Source organism: Trachypithecus francoisi, unplaced genomic scaffold, assembly GCF_009764315.1.
Source record: "Trachypithecus francoisi isolate TF-2019V2 unplaced genomic scaffold, Tfra_2.0 Lachesis_group17, whole genome shotgun sequence".
NCBI classification, from domain to species: Eukaryota; Metazoa; Chordata; class Mammalia; order Primates; family Cercopithecidae; genus Trachypithecus; species Trachypithecus francoisi.
Window position 1 is genome coordinate 11,252,776 of NW_022681462.1, and position 17,574 is coordinate 11,270,349.

Consider the following 17,574-nt stretch of genomic DNA (forward strand, 5'->3'; position numbering starts at 1 on the left):
AAGCTCCGCCTCCCGGGTTCACACCATTCTCCTGCCTCAGCCTCCCGAGCAGCTGGGACTACAGGCGCCCACCACCTCGCCCGGCTAGTTTTTTGTATTTTTTAGTAGAGACGGGGTTTCACCGTGTTAGCCAGGATGGTCTCGATCTCCTGACCTCGTGATCCACCCGACTCGGCCTCCCAAAGTGCTGGGATTACAGGCTTGAGCCACCGCGCCCGGCCTGAATAAATCTTTAGTTTAATCACAGCAATTAAAAGAAAGTTAAGCAACTCTGCTACTGGATTTTGGATATGACAAGGCACAAACCATTTAAAATGTCTGAATAAAACTTACCGTCATCTCTCCACCAAAACATTCAGATGCAAGCTGAGCAGAATCAAAAGGTTTTACCTCAGCATCATTAAAAAGATACCTAAAATAGAGCATATGGTATTAATCCAGTATGCATATACTGAATATCTTCATATTATGTCTACTATTTTTTGAATAACCAATATTACAAGTGTCTATTATTTCATGAGGTAAATTCTAAGTTCTTATTTTTACAATTCTAATCTACTAGAAATTGGAAATATAATTTTATAACATACTCTTAACCACCTTATAATCAGATAGATCCATTTATAACCTAGGATTAACAAAAGAATTCATAAAAGAAATAAAAAAGTTTGCTTAAATATAACATGTAATGCTATTAGGAAAAATTAAGAGATGTGAGAACTTTCAAAGACAGATACCATTTCAAAATTTATGATCAAAAAAAGATTCAAAATATACTTATGGAAACATTCAAATGGATAAAAAAAGGAAAAGGAACCATGGACACGACGGGTGAAGAAGTGAAAAATAACTGAATGAAACTATTCTGCTAACTGAAAATCAATTAACAATTGTAGATTTTCTTCAAAGCAATATCCCCAGCACTTAGAACAGTGCCTAGCACACATATAGTACCTACAGGCTAGACCCTACCTGACAATATCTGAAGACCAAAAAACAGGTACTGGGGACTGTTTAATGACTTTCAACCATTAACTTGATAAAACGATAAAAAGAAAGTGTGTGTGGTCCTCCCAACAGGAGGTGAAGCAAGCAGAGCATGCAGGTAACTTCTAATGGTACATATAAGGCTACCCTGTAGAAGATATTCAATAAGCAGCTCTTAAATGAATAGAGAAGGTAAGAGTTGAAATGTTGTCTATAAAGCTCCTAAAGTTGTCTGCAAAACTGTGTATTCATTTCTCTGAGGAAAGGATACAAATTCTCAAGAGTTAAAAGATCTGTATGTTTAAGAACTGATTTATACTGTCTGTTGAAAGTTATCTTCATTTAAAAATTTTGTCTGCCTCATTTCCAACTTTTGTAGAAAGTTTTTAGAAAACTAAGTACTGAAAACATTTCAGAAAACTACCACAAATTCTTAAAGGAAAAAAGTTTTGAAATATTTAAAACTCACCATTTATTGTTTTTATAAGCATGGGGATTTACTATATCTCTGATAAAGCTATAATAGTGCCCACCATCTGCCGTTCCTGTGTGAACAGTCACTCCTATCAAGTCATATTCATAGCTCTCTGAGTCTTTTGAATGATCATTGACTTCTTTAAAACCTGAAATGATTTACATAGAATGGAAATAATTTTCCAAACTTCACAACAGTTACTTAGAAGCCCTTTTTATAATAAACTTTATTACAATATTTTATTCTATTAACAGCATTTTAATAAAATAAAAATAATTTTCCCAGTGTCACAACAGTTACGTAGAATCACTTTTTATAATAAACTTTATTTACAGAAATAGATACAAATAGTTTATATGTTAAATATGTACAAAACAAGTATTTGCTAGTCATTCACCATCCTTAGCTTACTACCATAGAGGACATATTATACAAACCACTAGTAAAACAACCACGTGTTAGTACATAATTATGGACAACTTCAATATAAAGTATAAATATAAAATATTTTTGTTTAATCTGACTAGTCTTTTGAAATAGGTAGTATAAAATGCTCCATTCTATTTAATCTTTACTAGGAGCAGGCAAACAAAGGACCTAAAAAGGAACTGGTATACTTCTTTTATTCTCTTGTTAAGAAAAGTGGTTTAAACATGGTTTGAACAGTTGGCCAAAAAAAGGAAAACGAAGCATTGTACTGGCAGCTTCCAAATACGTATCAGTTAATAAAAAACACTATGTATTAGGAGATTTGTGTAGACAGAAACAAAATAAAGAAAAAGGTACACTTCCTATCCCCAAAGATTTAAAATCTAAAGGTAATAAAAGATACTGAGGAAAAAAAAATAGAATGGTCTAATAAGTTTCAAGACGACGTATGATTTATGATGTATATTCCCACTACCACACAGAAAGGAAAACGTAGAATATGGAATAAGGAAATGACGAGACTTGGCTGACTTGAGGGGACAGTCTGAACTGGAACATGAAGAGATAATTAGGTCGGTAAGAGAAGCATATGACTCAAGGTGCCAAGGCAGTGGCTGAGGAGTGTAGATATGCTTACAGAGGCAATTTTACGCTCAAATTCCTTTATCCTGGCATAAATTCTGCTATCTCCACAAGTGGAAACATCACAAGAAATACAAATGAAGCACAGCTGTGAGGACGTTCTGCTATACTTTTCCAAAAAAAAAAAATTTTTTTTCCAAATAGATGGAGTCTTGCTCTACCATCCAGGCTGGAATGTAGTGGCATAATCATAGCTTACCGCAGCCCTGGACTCCTGGGCTCAAGTGATCCTCCCATCTCAGCCTCCCAATAGCTGTGACCACAGGCATGTGTCACTGCACCTGGCTAATTTTTTAAATGGTTTAATAATAGGTCTAAAAAGTAGGATGTGCCGGGCGCGGTGGCTCTCGCCTGTAATCCCAGCACTTTGGGAGGCCAAGGCGGGCGGATCACGAGGTCAGGAGAGCGAGACCATCCTGGCTAACACAGTAAAACCCCGTCTCTACTAAAAATACAAAATAATTACACGGGCGCGGTGGTCGGCGCCTGTAGTCCCAGCTACTCGGGAGGCTGAGGCAGGAGAATGACGTGAACCCCCAAAAAAAAAGTAGGATGTATACATACAATGCCCACTTCTTAACTTTGCCTGTCATCTCTATTGGGCCATGCCTTACAACTTATTTTTATTTTTTTGAGACAGAGTCTCACTCTGTCGCCCAGGCTGGAGTGCAATGGCACGATCTCAGCTCACTGCACCCTCCGCCTCCCTGGGTTCAAGTAATTCTCCTGCCTCAGCCTCCTGAGTAGCTGAGATTATAGGCATGTGTTACCACATCTAGCTAATGTTTTTGTATTTTTAGTAGAGACGGGGTTTCACCATGTTGGCCAGACTGGTCTCGAACTTCTGATCTAAGGTGACCGCCTGCCTTGGCCTGCCAAAGTGCTGGGGTTACAGGCATGAGCCACTGTGCCCTGCCTTCTACAAGGTATAAATATACCCAAAGCCTAACAGTAATAATTCCCTCTCTTAACTCTGTATTTCTTTATAGCTATAGTTACCATCTTCTCTACTCTCTTCAAGGAAAGGGTATGTCTCCTGAAAAAAGTGTGCATTCATTGCTTACACCTCTCATCTCCCATTGAGTGAGGGTAAAACATTTACTGGATACTCATTAAGTGCTAGGCACTGGAGTTAAAGATTATAACATGGTTCTCTTTCCTGAAGTTTAGTGTAAGTGGCTTCTCCAAACCTTTAAAATTTTAATCAGAACTCTTTATACAAACAAACATTGCCAGGACCCTAGTTTAGACAAAACAGAACTTATTCCTAAAGAAGGAAAAATGAGCAAGAGGCCAGGCCCAGTGGCTCACACCTATAATCCAAGCACTTGAGGAGGCCGAGGCAGGTGGATCGCCTGAGATCAGGAGTTCGAGACCAGACTGCCCAACATGGCGAAACCCTGTCTCTACTAAAAATACAAAAATTAGTTGGGCCTGGTGGTGTGTGCCTATGGTTCCAGCTTCTTGGGAGGCTGAGGCACAAGAATTACCTGAACCTGGGAGGTGGAGTGAGCCAAGATCGTGCCACTGCATTCCAGCCTGGGAGACAGAGTAAGACTGTGTCTCAGGCAAAACACACACACACACACACACACACACACACAAAACAACATAAAAAGACTCACCCCACAAGATTTAAGCTCCACAAGAGCGACAACCATGCTTATCCTGTTCACCACTGTGACTCTAGTATATAGAAGAACGTCTAGGAACATAGTCCTAGTAGATACTAAATATTTACTGGTTAACTGACTGAACGCACGTCATTGTCTTAACAAACATTCAATTTGTGTTAACTATGTAGTTGATGAAAACTTTGTAATTATGACTACCTTGTTACGGAGATTGACAATAACAACAGATAAGAGAAAGAAATGGAAAAATCACCTTCTTTCCTCTCACTCTTTCCCATAAGAAAATCTTCTGTATAGGGCGTCATGTCCAAACGTAATGGGAAGGAAAAGTGTGTATTCACTTTCTCTTTCATCATCGTGACCATATTAAATGTGTATCTCATAGTATTGAAACTCAAAATGCGAGGCAATTTCTTAAAACATGCCCTGAGAGACAAGAAAAAAATTAATAAAGATTACTTCTCACAAATACTTCAGTTGGTTTGATTTCTGTTATGCTATATCCATTTTAATTCTCAACTCAGAGTTAAGAAGTATAGTAATCCCCCTTATCCGTAGGGGATACCATCTGAGACTCCCCGTGTCTGCCTGAAACTGAGGACAGTACTGAACTCTATAGACACTATGGTTTCTCTTAAAAAGACATACCTATAATAAAGTTATAAATAAAGCACAGCAAGAGATTAACAAGTATTAATAAAATAGAACAATTATAACAATATACTGTTCACAATTTCACAGATTTTAGCAACCTCATCATATGATTTTTTTTTTCTTTTCATATTAAGTTGAGAACTTTAAGGCATTTTACAGCTTCTCTTTGGCAAAGCCCAACTGTTATGATCACTAGTCTTACACTTTGGTGCCATTAAGTAAAATAAAGGTTTCTTGAATACAAGCAGTGCAATAACGCGAAGGTAACCAAAAGGGCTACTAACAGACTAATGAACAAGTAGTGTATGCACCATGGACATACTGGACAAAAGGATGGCTTACATCCCAGGTGGGGACTGTGTCAGATTTTATCATGCTACTCAGTCCAGTGGGCAATTTAAAACTTAAGAATTGGGCCAGGCGCGGTGGCTCAAGCCTGTAATCCCAGCACTTTGGGAGGCCGAGACGGGCGGATCACGAGGTCAGGAGATCAAGACCATCCTGGCTAACATGGTGAAACCCCATCTCTACTAAAAATACAAAAAAAAAACTAGCCGGGCGAGGTGGCGGGCGCCTGTCGTCCCAGCTACTCGGGAGGCTGAGGCAGGAGAATGGCGTAAACCCGGGAGGCGGAGCTTGCAGTGAGCTGAGATCTGGCCACCGCACTCCAGCCTGGGCGACAGAGCGAGACTCCGTCTCAACAAAAAAAAAAAAAAAAAAAAAAAACTTAAGAATTATTTTTGAAATTTTCTATGTAATATTTTCAGACCTTCCTTGTCTGCAGGTAAACAAACTACAAAAAACAAAACCACACAGAAGGGAAACTACAGAAGTATTCTAAATAACATTCTTATTAAAACTATACAGTCAGTCCCTGAGCACTAGGCAGCAGCACTGGTGCTCACCCTTTCCCCACCGCCCACCACTGAAGGGCAGCCCGATGCCTGGCAGCCACCCTCTAGCACCATGTCACAGAGCACAGCCCCCACGATGCAGGATGAGAGTCTGCAGGGCTCCTGGGTAGAATTACACTTTAGCAATAATAGGAATGGGAGCAGTGTTTCAGCCTTCGTTTCTACTTCTACTGGTGACATGGAAAAAGTACTATTGGATGCCCAGCACGAGTCTGGACAGAATATCTCCAAGAGTTCTCACTGTGACAGGATACCTCGCTCACAGACATCAGAAGATATCAACAGAGCTGCTGAAACAGACAGCCATAGCATTGGAGAGAAAAATAGTTCTAAGGCTGGGCACAGTGGCTCATGCCTTTAATACCAGCACTTTGGAAGGCTAAGGTGGGCAGATTGCTTGAGGCCAGGAGTTCAAGACTATTCTGGCCAACATGGCAAAACCATGTCTCTACAAGAAATATAAAAATTAGCCAGGTGTGGTAGTGTGCACGCCTATAATCCCACCTACTTGGGAGACTGAGGCTGCAGGAAGCAAAGATCACACCAGCCTGGACAACAGAGCAAGACTCAAAAAAGAAAAAAGAAAAACAGCTCTCAGTCTGAGGAAAGTTATGTTGAGAGAAGGAAGAAGTTGAAAGCATCTTCAAAAAACACCTCAGACTGCACATAGAATTGGTTGAGTTAACCAGAAAAAATCCCCCCCTCAAGGAGTTCCTCTCCTAAGGGCTTGCTGTACATTAACGCATGTAAGTTTTACAACAATCCTATAAGGAAGGTACTGTTACTCTTTCCTGTAAACACCCCACGTGCATGGCCACTCTCAGCATGAGAAACACAGGCATCATGAAGAAAGGGGGCATATTCTCTGCAAAATTTCTGAAGGTTTTTCTTTTGTCTTGGCTGTTCTCTCATTTACTGGCCACTGGATTGGGGATGTCTATCAAAAGGTGGCTGACAACCTCCACCAGCACCTTTTCATGAAGAATTGGAATCTGGCTATTCATTAGTGTGACTGTATTTGAGCTTGCACATAGTAAACTGAAGAGCTGTTATGAACCTTGTATGGCTGCATCACTTGTGTTTATTTGCTCTATAACTGCTGCATTCCTAATTTAATAAAATCAAAGAATAGACACTAAAATCAGGCTGATGTATAATTATACTTACGGGATCAACAGGCAAGTCAGACTGATTAATATCTACTGTAAAAATTTGGTAGTACATTTTCACTGGATATTAGATATAAATACCTGAATATAAATTATTTTACTAGTCCTGATGTATGTAGTATTTTAAAAATTATCTATAACCTTAATTCAGTTAGAAAACTATATTTCAAAAGAATGAGTAACACTGATACTAAAATCACTACTTTAAGGAGTTTGTCCAAAATAAATACTGTGGCCTTATATTACATTATTATACAAAATATTATTTAATTGAAATGAATGCAGGTTGTCTACTAAAGATTATACATAACTATGCTAATTTTTCTTAATTAACAGAAGCCAAGATATAACTACAAACTCAGCTGTATCATTTATATACTAAACTATCCTTGGTTTTGCAGTATAAAGTCTTCAGCCTCTGATTATTAGGTAATCACCTTGGATGATGAGTCGGCTGCTCAGTATCTTTTTACTCTTCATCACTCTGCATTTGTGAATTTATTCCTATCCTTTGTCCTCAACTTTTGTGTACTCTTAAAAATCAGCTTTATTCTAAGCAAATCTGTGTCTACTTTAAAAGACTGGAAATGAAAAAAATCGTTGCCAAATCCATCAGATTACTGTATTTACATAAGGTTTAACATCATATGTCATAACAGCTTCTTGATGAAACCAGGACTGTTCCCCATTTGGACATTTTTTTCTTTCTACAGCATTCTTGTTAGAAAGGCTGCCCCCTTGATATACTGTATATACGTGACTGTGCATTTGTTTCATCTTTCCATACTTAATTTGGTTGTTAAATCAAACATTTTAATTTGTTTAAAAAAAACAGCAAACAGTCATGACTTTTTCCATTCTGAAAAGATTTTCCTATGTCAACATAAGAAAAATAAAATATTATGGTAAACTATGGTAAACACCATGATAAAGATACAAAAGGGTACTATGGAAGCATGAAAAGGAGTTCCATCACACTCCGGGGCCAAGGAGATCTTTGGTTCAGAGTTTTCTTCCCTAAATAAAAGGAATAAAAATACTTATTTTTGTGAACCAGAATTGCAAAGTCTGGTTGTAATCCCTTATTAGATGAATGACCCTATATAAGTTACTTAACCTCTCTGAGCTTAATTGCTGGGTCATAAAATGGAGACTGAAACATCATGGCCTGGCAAACAGCATTCAGTTAAGTGTCAACTGCTGCTACTACAAGAACAGCAGCAGCAGCAGCAACAGCAGAAAATCAACTGATCATCTAAATCCTATACCATAACTAGCAATATGTTCAATTTAAACAAACAAAAATATACAAACTTTGATATACAAAAAAATGAATTTTAAGGAGTAATTTTTCACTGCACACAAAGATCAAAAGAGAATTTATTTAAACCAACAGCACAGTCAAAAATAAAAAAGTAGGAATTTAGGGAAACAAGGAATGACAGATGTTACAGGCAGAGGGAATAAAACGTTCAAAACTTCACTATTTTAGATTATTTGGGAGACTGGCAAATGAAGTATAACAGAGTCAAATGTATGTAATGACAGAGTGTGAACTTCATCCTAACAATTCTGAAGAATAGCTAATGAGCTTGTGGCATGGGGTGAAAGCATGCATTGTGTCAATAAAAGAGATGAGCAGATCTGGAAAGACTGGAGGACAGGTGATAAGCACAGAAAAGCATTCTAAACCAAGATGACAAAAATAAACAAAACATATCACTAAACTACCTTCTGGAAAAACCCAATGCTTTTATTCAGCTGTCATTTTCTTAGTTTAGAATGCTTTGCCAGTAGCGTATCAGTAAAAAATTGGTACTATGGTGATTGATAAATTACTCAGGTAAAATGAATAGACTGAGAAAACCAGAGGTCTGAAGATAGAGCAGAATATGATCCTATTGAGGATAATAAGCACTTTGTTCACTTCCTCAATTGGCCCATTTCTGTTGAATATTATGTTAGTACAGAGATATAAAAGTATGGTAAGAACAAAAATGACTGACTACCTGGGAGAGATGTGACAGGTATTTCAGAAAAACAGCAGAATCTTATCAGTCAAAAGAAGGAGGTTATCAAGAATGATGGATGTATTCAATACATTTATTCCGATTAGAAAGAGATTCTCCAAAGAACTTGACTCAGACCCTTGATGATCTTTTAGTGTCTCATTTATTATATTCCTCTACAACAGTTAACTTTTGACTGACTCCATTATATATATGTCCCTAACTCTTATCCTAACCAAACTCTCATCAGATGAGTGTCTTCTTCGTGTAATTACCTGCATAGCTACGCTTTCATTTGACTATGTCCACCTACACTTCTTTTTTTTTTTTTTTTTGAGACGGAGTCTCGCTCTGTCGCCCAGGCTGGAGTGCAGTGGCCAGATCTCAGCTCACTGCAAACTCTGCCTCCCGAGTTTACGCCATTCTCCTGCCTCAGCCTCCCGAGTAACTGGGACTACAGGCGCCCGCCACCTCGTCCGGCTAGATTTTTGTATTTTTTAGTAGAGACGGGGTTTCACCATGTTAGCCAGGATGGTCTTGATCTTCTGATCTCGTGATCCGCCCGTCTCAGCCTCCCAAAGTGCTGGGATTACAGGCTTGAGCCACTGCGCCCGGCCCCAACTACACTTCTTGAAATTGGAAAAATGAATACCATCCCTTTCAAATAAATGCTGACCTGGAAAACCTCCTCTTAAGCAACTTCAGTGTCTTATTGTATAATGACTTTTTATTCTCTGCCTTCAAACATGCTCAGGTATCTTTCATCTAGAAAAATCCTTTGAGCCCCAAGACTCTTTCTGGCTACTATCTTCCTTGCTGTCTTGCTGTTTTTTTATTGCCTTTTTTTTTTTTTTTTTTTTTAAAGACATAGTCTTGCTCTGTCGCCCAGGCTGGAGTGCAGTGGCATGATCTTGGCTCACTGCAACCTCCGCCTCCCACGTTCAAGCGATTCTCCTGCCCCAGCCTCCCAAGTAGCCGGGACTACAGGTGTCAGCCACCACAACCAGCTAATTTTTGTATTTTTAGTAGAGACAGGGTTTCACCATGTTGGCCAGGCTGGTCTTGAACTCCTGACCTCAGGCAATCCACCTGCCTTGGGCTCCCAAAGTGCTGGGATTGCAGGCATGAGCCACCGTGCCCGGCCTGTTGCCAAACTTTAAAAATGAATGATTTATGCTTGATTCCATGTGTCCCGACAATGTTGCTTCTATTCCTATAACCTGACAAAACACATCACTAAACTACCTTCTGGAAAAACCCAATGCTTTTATTCAGCTGTCATTTTCTTTCATCTCTATGAATTATGTTAATTGATTATTTTCTTCTTGAGATTCTCTTCCCAGTTTTGGGGTTACCATTTTATCCTGATTTTCTTTCTTTCCTTGTCTTTCATCTGTCACTTCATCCTCTGTATTTTTAGGTTGGTTTAGCTCTTAAGTCCTTTCCAACAACTACATTATTTCTCAGGCAGATATTCTGAAGGATTCAATCACACAGATAAACCTAAAACTGGGATGGCAATAATTTGATGCCATCGTGTTACCAATCTTATTTTCCACTACTGTTCCATGTGAATACAGTAGTTAAAAATGCAGGCTGACCTAATCCTAGATTTTAAGCACATTCAAGGACATTTCTATTCTCAGCATTTGTTCCTAGTAACGAACTGCATAAGACGCTCTTTTCAATTCAATTTCTATTTGTCTTTCAATATAAAATTAAAATGTTTACTCAACTACTCTGTCCTAAACTTGCCATTTTATGGCTCTTAAGAGCCTTTTGGCCAGGTGCAGTGGCTTCATGCCTGTAATCCCAGCATTTTTGGAGGCTGAGGTGGGCAGATTGTTTGAGTCCAAGAGATCAAGACCAGCCTGGGGAACACGTGAATCATGAAGTAATAATTAATAAAGAAAACTAATGCATGTTTGGCATGCATTAGTAAAACAAGTATAGTAATTTTTATTTTTATTTTTTTGAGACAGGTTCTCAATTTATCACCAAGGCTGCAGTGCAAAGGCACAATCATGGTTCACTGCAAGCCACCTCCCAGGCTCAAGTGATCCTCCCGATTCAGCCTGCCAAGCAGCTGAGACTATAAGTGTATGTCACCACATCTCGCTAATTTCTAAAATTTTTTGTAGTAACAGTGTCTCCCTATGTTGCCCTCCTGGGCTCAAGTGAACATCCTTGAACTCCCAAAGTGCTGGGATTACAGATGGAAACCACTGTATGTGTAAGGCTTCAAATTTTTATTTGAAGACCACTAAATTGTTATTTTTGAAGAAATTCTACTAAAAATGAAAGCTGAGGGAGACTATTTTTGATCAATGTACCAAAAACTTATGTATCCAAAAATAACAACAATGCACTGGAAAGGAAAGAAGAACCAGCTTGAATGTATTATAGTATAAACACTTATTTAACACTCTAACTCAACAGTTACTAACTCTCAAATCTACCTCCAATCTAGACCTCTCACCAAGCTCTAACCGTAACAGCCAACTGCCTGCAGGACCTTTCTACCTGGATGCCCCAATGAGAACTCAAATTCAACTTGATTATCTCCCTGAAATTTGCTTATTTGTATCTTAGGAATCAGTATTGAGAAAGTTTCTTTATTCTGTGACTCCATGTCTTCATATGTAAAATGGGGATAATAACAGCATCTATTGCAAAGAAATGCTGTGAGGATTAACTGGATTAAAGTTCTCAGAACAGTGTTTGCTAAACAAAAAGCACTTTGGAAAGGCTAGCTAGTAGAAAAGTCCCTAGTTAGCTACTACGGAAAATTCCAAAAATAAACAGTTCATAAGTAGTGTGCTGTTCTGAGTATCATGATAAAATCTTGCACCATCCTGCTTAGGATGTGAATCATCCCTTTGTCCAGCTTATCTGTGCTGCAGACACTACCCACTTACTGGTCACTTAGTAGCTCCCTTAATTATTACATGGATTGTCATAGTATTGCAATGCTTGTGTTCAAGTAACCCTTATTTGAGTTAATAACGGCCCCAAAGGGCAAGAATACTGAGCTTCATTTGTCACTTAAACTTTATCATAGGTATGTTATGTACAGCAAAAAGCAGTACATATAGGGTTCAGTACAATCTGAAGTTTCAGACATCTATTGTGGGGTCTTGCAAAATTTCCCGAGGATAAGGGGGTCCACTGTATTACCTAAGAAAATGCCACAAAAGCTAGACATCTGAGACTCAATACAGATAATGATGAAAATGATCAATGTACTTATCGTCCATGTATCTGCTCCCCAAAATCTATAGTTTCAAGTTGACTGATTACCACTTTCATACAGCTCAGTATATGTCAAAATAAATAGCGATTCACTGAACAACTAGATGAAAAGTTGCTCCATGAGACTGAGCTCCATGCAGCTGATTTTACCCTAATCATATAATTTCCATAAAAATTTAATCTTAGTTTACCCTTAGTTTGTGTTCCACGTCTATGGTGAAAACATTAAAAATCATTTGAAAAAGCGTACCTTTTTTCAGCTCGTACTTTCTTCCCACAATGAGAACAAGTATACATGTTATCACCTTCCAAAGTGTCTTTTATAGTAACTTCATCAAGAGATTCCTGTGTATAAGACCACATTTAAAAGCTTCACATGATTGTTTATACCATGCAAATATACAAAAGGTGGCAATTACAATTTTGGCAGAATGCTCAGCAAAAAAAATTTTTTTAAAAAGTAAATTCTTAAATTTTAGTAAACTGTTTTTCCTCATATTAAGATATTCTACGAATCTTAGGAACTTTTTTGAAGGGCTAATTAAAAATTTAAATTTTGATTGGGCAAAAAAGAACTTTATGGTTGATCCTTAATTCTTATTTGAACAGTACAGTAACAAGAAAATACATAAAAACATGAAAAAAGTTTAAAAATATCAAGATGACAAACATAAACCCACTATACACAAATAGTTAAAAGCATAAAGTAAAAAAATTATGTGATTACTCACATAAATGTTCTTCATATCAGCCACTTGGCACCTCACAGTATAAAACTCTTCAGCAGTTTGACTAACATGTTCACAATCCTAATCAGCAGACATAAAAAAAATTAGTAAAAATTAGCAAATTATAATATAAACGAAAATATATTAAGAACTCCAAAAAGTAAAAACCAGGTATAATACTTACCAAGGATACAACATTGTTTGTAATTACACCTCCAAATAAACTTTTGACGGTATTTTTCTTTAACATAAAACAAACAAAAAATATGAAACTAGTTAAAACGCAGGCAAACCTGTTCAAATTTCAAAGGCACTTTTCAGTATTCTGATACTAACCAGTTCTGGAGACATTTCTTCGATTTTGGTAATCAGATCAGTAAAAAACTCTGTCATATCTTTCTGTTCCCCAGTATTCAGAGGCTGCTTATCCATGGTGTATGTTTTACAGAAAGGTCTAGGATTATATGCTTTGCATTCACTCTCCTGCAAAGAAAAAGAAAGGGGAACATTCTAAGTGTCAGATAAAAGTAAGAAAATTACAGGTTCTTCAATGAACGCGTAACAAAAACAAAAGAACAGGTAGTTAATCTATGAAGTTAGTTTTAAAATGGTCTATTTCTTTCTAATTTTCATAGCATTTTTAGTTTAATGGTCTTGGTGCTAGAAGATTCTTAAATTACCTAGGATATATGTATTTTCAAGTCAAGGAATTTATAGGACGAAATCTGAGATTCAAACGACTCACAGCCGGGCGCAGTAGCTCATGCCTATAACCCCAGCACTTTAGGAGACTGAAGCAGGCAGATTATGAGGCCAAGAGATTGAGACCATCCTGGCCAACATGGTCAAACCTCGTCTCTACTAAAAATACAAAAATTAGCTGGGTATGGTTACGCATGCTTGTAGTCCCAGGTACTCAGAAGGCAGAGGTTGCAGTGAGCTGAGATCATGCCACTGCACTCCAGCCTGGCAACAGAGCAAGACTCCATCTCAAACAAACAAACAAACAAACAAAAACCACTCACATCTATATTGCAAAGCATAAAGTATAAAACCTTCACAGGCTGAATAAACTTTCCCAGAGATTGAACTTTAACAGATTTTAAAATAGTCATTTAAACCAGCAATTTTCTATTTGTCAATTCAAATGGCATTTATAGCTCTGTTAAAAGGAGATTAAAGGCCAGGGGTGGTGGCTCATGCCTGTAATCCCAGCACTTTGGGAGGGTGAGGCGAGTGGATTGCTTGAGGCCAGGAGTTCAACACCAGCTCGGGGAACACAGTGAGACCGAGTCTCTACAAAAAATAAAAAAGATAGCCAGGCATGGGGGTACATGCCTATGGTCCCAGGCGGTGGGGCGGTGTCGAGGTTGCCATGAGATGAGATGGCACCACTGAACTCTAGCCTGGGTGACAGAGATCCTACCTCAAAAGATAAACACAGTAAAAAATACAGAAAAAAGTATGACACAATCCCTGTCCTCAAGATGTAACAGGTGAGAAAAGTAACATATATAAGAGGTAGAAACAACAAAGAGGAATGATGACTTGGAATCCTCCGGTTAATCTGTGGAATAGATGGTCTCTTAGAGAGGTAAAAACCAAGCTGACTCTTGAAAAATGAACATCAGAAGAAAATGGAGAAGAGTGATGCAGGTAAGAAACAACAGCAAAAATAAACCCACAAGTAATGAAGCAGCAGGGTGATGGGCTCCAAATGGAGAGGGATAAGATAGGAGGTTAAATGAAGGGTAGGGGCAAAAAACCCAGGGGGTGTGTGCCATGGTGATGAGCTTGAATACCATTCTGTTTGTAATGAAGCAGCACTCAAGAGTTTTAAGCAGGGGAATGATATTGTAAGATCTACTATCTTTTTAAAAGACTGATCACTTTTATAGTTTTAGGCATTGTAATTAAGGGATAAAAAGATAAATCAACTAGAAAGCTGCAAGCATAAAAGGGGAAGACCTTGTGACAGAAAAAGGATGAGACAAAACAGATTCTTCAAAGGACAAATTAAGAGAATAGACAACTGAGATAACTTTTAAAAGTTATTACGACAAATAACAGATAACTGACATACGGCCCCGGGCATGGTGGCTCACGTCTGTAATCCCAACACTTTGGAGGCCGAGGCGCGCAGATCACTTGAGATCAGGAGTTCAAGACCAGCCTGGTCAACATGGTGAAACCTATCTCTACTAAAAATACAAAATTTAGCCGGGCATGATGGTGTGTGCCTGTATTCCCAGCTACTTGGGAGGCTGAGGCAGGAGAATCACTTGAATCTGGGAGGTGGAGGGTTGCAGTGAATTGAGATCACACCACTGCACACTAGCCTGGTTGACAGAGCAAGATTCTGACTCAAAAAATAAATAAATAAATAAAAATAAAAGAAAAAGAAAAAAAAGAAAGAAAAAGGAAGGTACATAGTTATGACAAAGCCAGTTCAAACGAGCTCCTTTTAACATTTTTAGGTTCTGTCACAGGGTATACCTAATTCGTTTCCCTCCATGTTTCTTTTTTTTTTTTTTTTTTTTAAACAGAGTCTCACTCTGTCACCTAGACTCGAGTGCAGTAGTGAGATCTCAGCTTGCTGCAACCTCTGCCTCCTGGGCTCAAGCGATCCTCCCATTTCAGCCTCCAAAGCAGCTGGAACTACAGGCATGCACCACCATGCCTGGCTAATTTTTTGTAATTTTTTTTAGTAGAGATGGGGTTTCACCATGTTGCCCAGGCTCATCTCAAGCTCTTGAACTCAAGCCACCTTGGCCTCCCCAAATGTTATCATTACAGGCGTGAGCCACTGTGCCTGGCCTAGACTCCATGATTCTTAAACATACCATTAAATATGTAAACATTTTCTGAAGCTCCAGAAGAGTGGTCTTGTGCTTCATATCCTCTGAATACTGAAAATCATGAGAAAACGCCATTAAAAACACAGACATGATGGTAGTAAATTAGGCATTCTAGCAAAGAAAGTCTTGCAATTGTGCACTGTATCTGTTTTCATTCTTTTGGCTATATAAAAGAAAAACACTGACACATTCAATTCTTTGGTAATTATAGCATTAAAAATTGTAATACTTTGTTACATAAATACAGCCATCACTATCAATCATATAAGGAAACTGAAGAGAGATTTTTAAAAATCACTTTCTAGGTTAACACTTATTTCATACAATGCTGATGATTTCCAAGAATGCAAGAATGAAAAACACTTCAGGTGCAATCAAAGTTGTCTTCCACAAGTAAACCTACACATTAAAAAAAAAAAATACATTTGAAATATTAACCAATGACATCCCATCATCATTTATTCATATCTTTACTCTTTCTGGAACAGTATATTCTTCACAATGAAGATGAGTATCAGCCAGGATCTTTGAAAACTGTCTAAACGTTCAACTATCAATAACTCAAATTCAGGAATCTGGCTAGACTCACACATTAGAGACTTAGTATTGAACACCAAGCCTTATCGGAAAGATCCATATTCATGCAAGGTACTTACTAGACATATTCTACCTCACTCAAGTATTAAAATAAATCTATAGAGTAGGTATTATCCTTATTACAAATTATTACCTCTCACAACTTTGAAAGTCTTGTGGAGTAATAGGCGTCCACATGTCAAGAGTATACATTAGTTATTTTTGCCAGCTTTATGGAAGTAAGACTGCAAGTAATATGGCTCTGCTGTTTAGCAGCTTATAATCAAATTGAGGTCAAGATATGGACTAAAACAGAGATCTGTTCACCATGTAATTACTATAAAATTATATATTAAATGCAACAGGAATTGAATAAAGGGAATCAACAAAATTGGCAAAATAACTCCAGTGTACTCCTGTTATATGAGAGGCTTAATATTCCGTATTATGAAAAAAGTCACACAAAATGAAATTTTCCAATGTATCAAAGCATTGATTCAGAATACAAAAAAGGTCAGGAATAAAGACCTGGATTTATATTTTTATTATTCGAGAATACAGTATGAGTTGGCTCAAGAAAAGAGTGCCTAAATTTATTAAAGTCAAGCAACAACGAGGGAATTTTACTTAATGTGCAATTTTAAAATAAATACATAGCCTGTATCTATATGTATTAACTACCTAAAAAAATGTGTTCACATCCATTAGGATGACTATTATTAAAAACAAACAGAAAATGACAAGTGTTAGCAAGGATGTGGAAAAATTAAACCCTTGCGCATGTAAAACGGTGTAAGCCCTGTGGAAAAGGTAAGACTATTCCTCAAAAAATTAAACATAGAATTCCCGTATGATCCAACAATTCCACTTCTGGTATATACCGAAAACTAGCAAAAGCAGGAACTCAAACATGTTTGTACACTCATGTCCATAACAGCATTATTCAGAACAGCCAAAAGGTGAAAGCAACCCAAGTATCCACTGACAAGTGAAAGAATACACAAAATGTGGTACATAAATACAATAAATTATAATTCCGCCTTAAAAAGGAAAGAACTTCTGATACATACAACAGCATGGATAACCCTTGAAGATACCTTAAGTAAAATAAGCCACTCACAGCCAGTCACAAAAGGGCTGATACTATATGACTCCACTTATATGAGGTACCTGAAACAGTGAAATTCACAGAGATGGAAGGTAGAATAGTGGTTGCAAGGGGGGTTTGGAGGGAGAATGGAGAGTTA

General features: G+C 37.8%; 1 protein-coding gene across 5 annotated transcripts in view; it reads right to left on the reverse strand.

Moving 5' to 3' along the window:
• The window catches only part of USP34 (ubiquitin specific peptidase 34), a 288,549-nt gene that overhangs the window by 60,030 nt on the left and 210,945 nt on the right, over nucleotides 1-17,574 (reverse strand). For all 5 annotated transcript variants that reach the window (XR_004443955.1, XR_004443956.1, XM_033239152.1 and 2 more), the window contains exons 44-51: nucleotides 15,737-15,802; nucleotides 13,230-13,376; nucleotides 13,078-13,134; nucleotides 12,897-12,974; nucleotides 12,416-12,510; nucleotides 4,421-4,593; nucleotides 1,457-1,610; nucleotides 334-412 (exon numbers count right to left, since the gene is read on the reverse strand). Coding sequence is in view for 3 of the 5 variants with exons in the window: in XM_033239152.1 (XP_033095043.1) it covers nucleotides 334-412; nucleotides 1,457-1,610; nucleotides 4,421-4,593; nucleotides 12,416-12,510; nucleotides 12,897-12,974; nucleotides 13,078-13,134; nucleotides 13,230-13,376; nucleotides 15,737-15,802 (849 nt within the window). In the remaining 2 variants the exon portion in view is untranslated. The remainder of the gene's footprint in view (nucleotides 1-333; nucleotides 413-1,456; nucleotides 1,611-4,420; nucleotides 4,594-12,415; nucleotides 12,511-12,896; nucleotides 12,975-13,077; nucleotides 13,135-13,229; nucleotides 13,377-15,736; nucleotides 15,803-17,574) is intronic.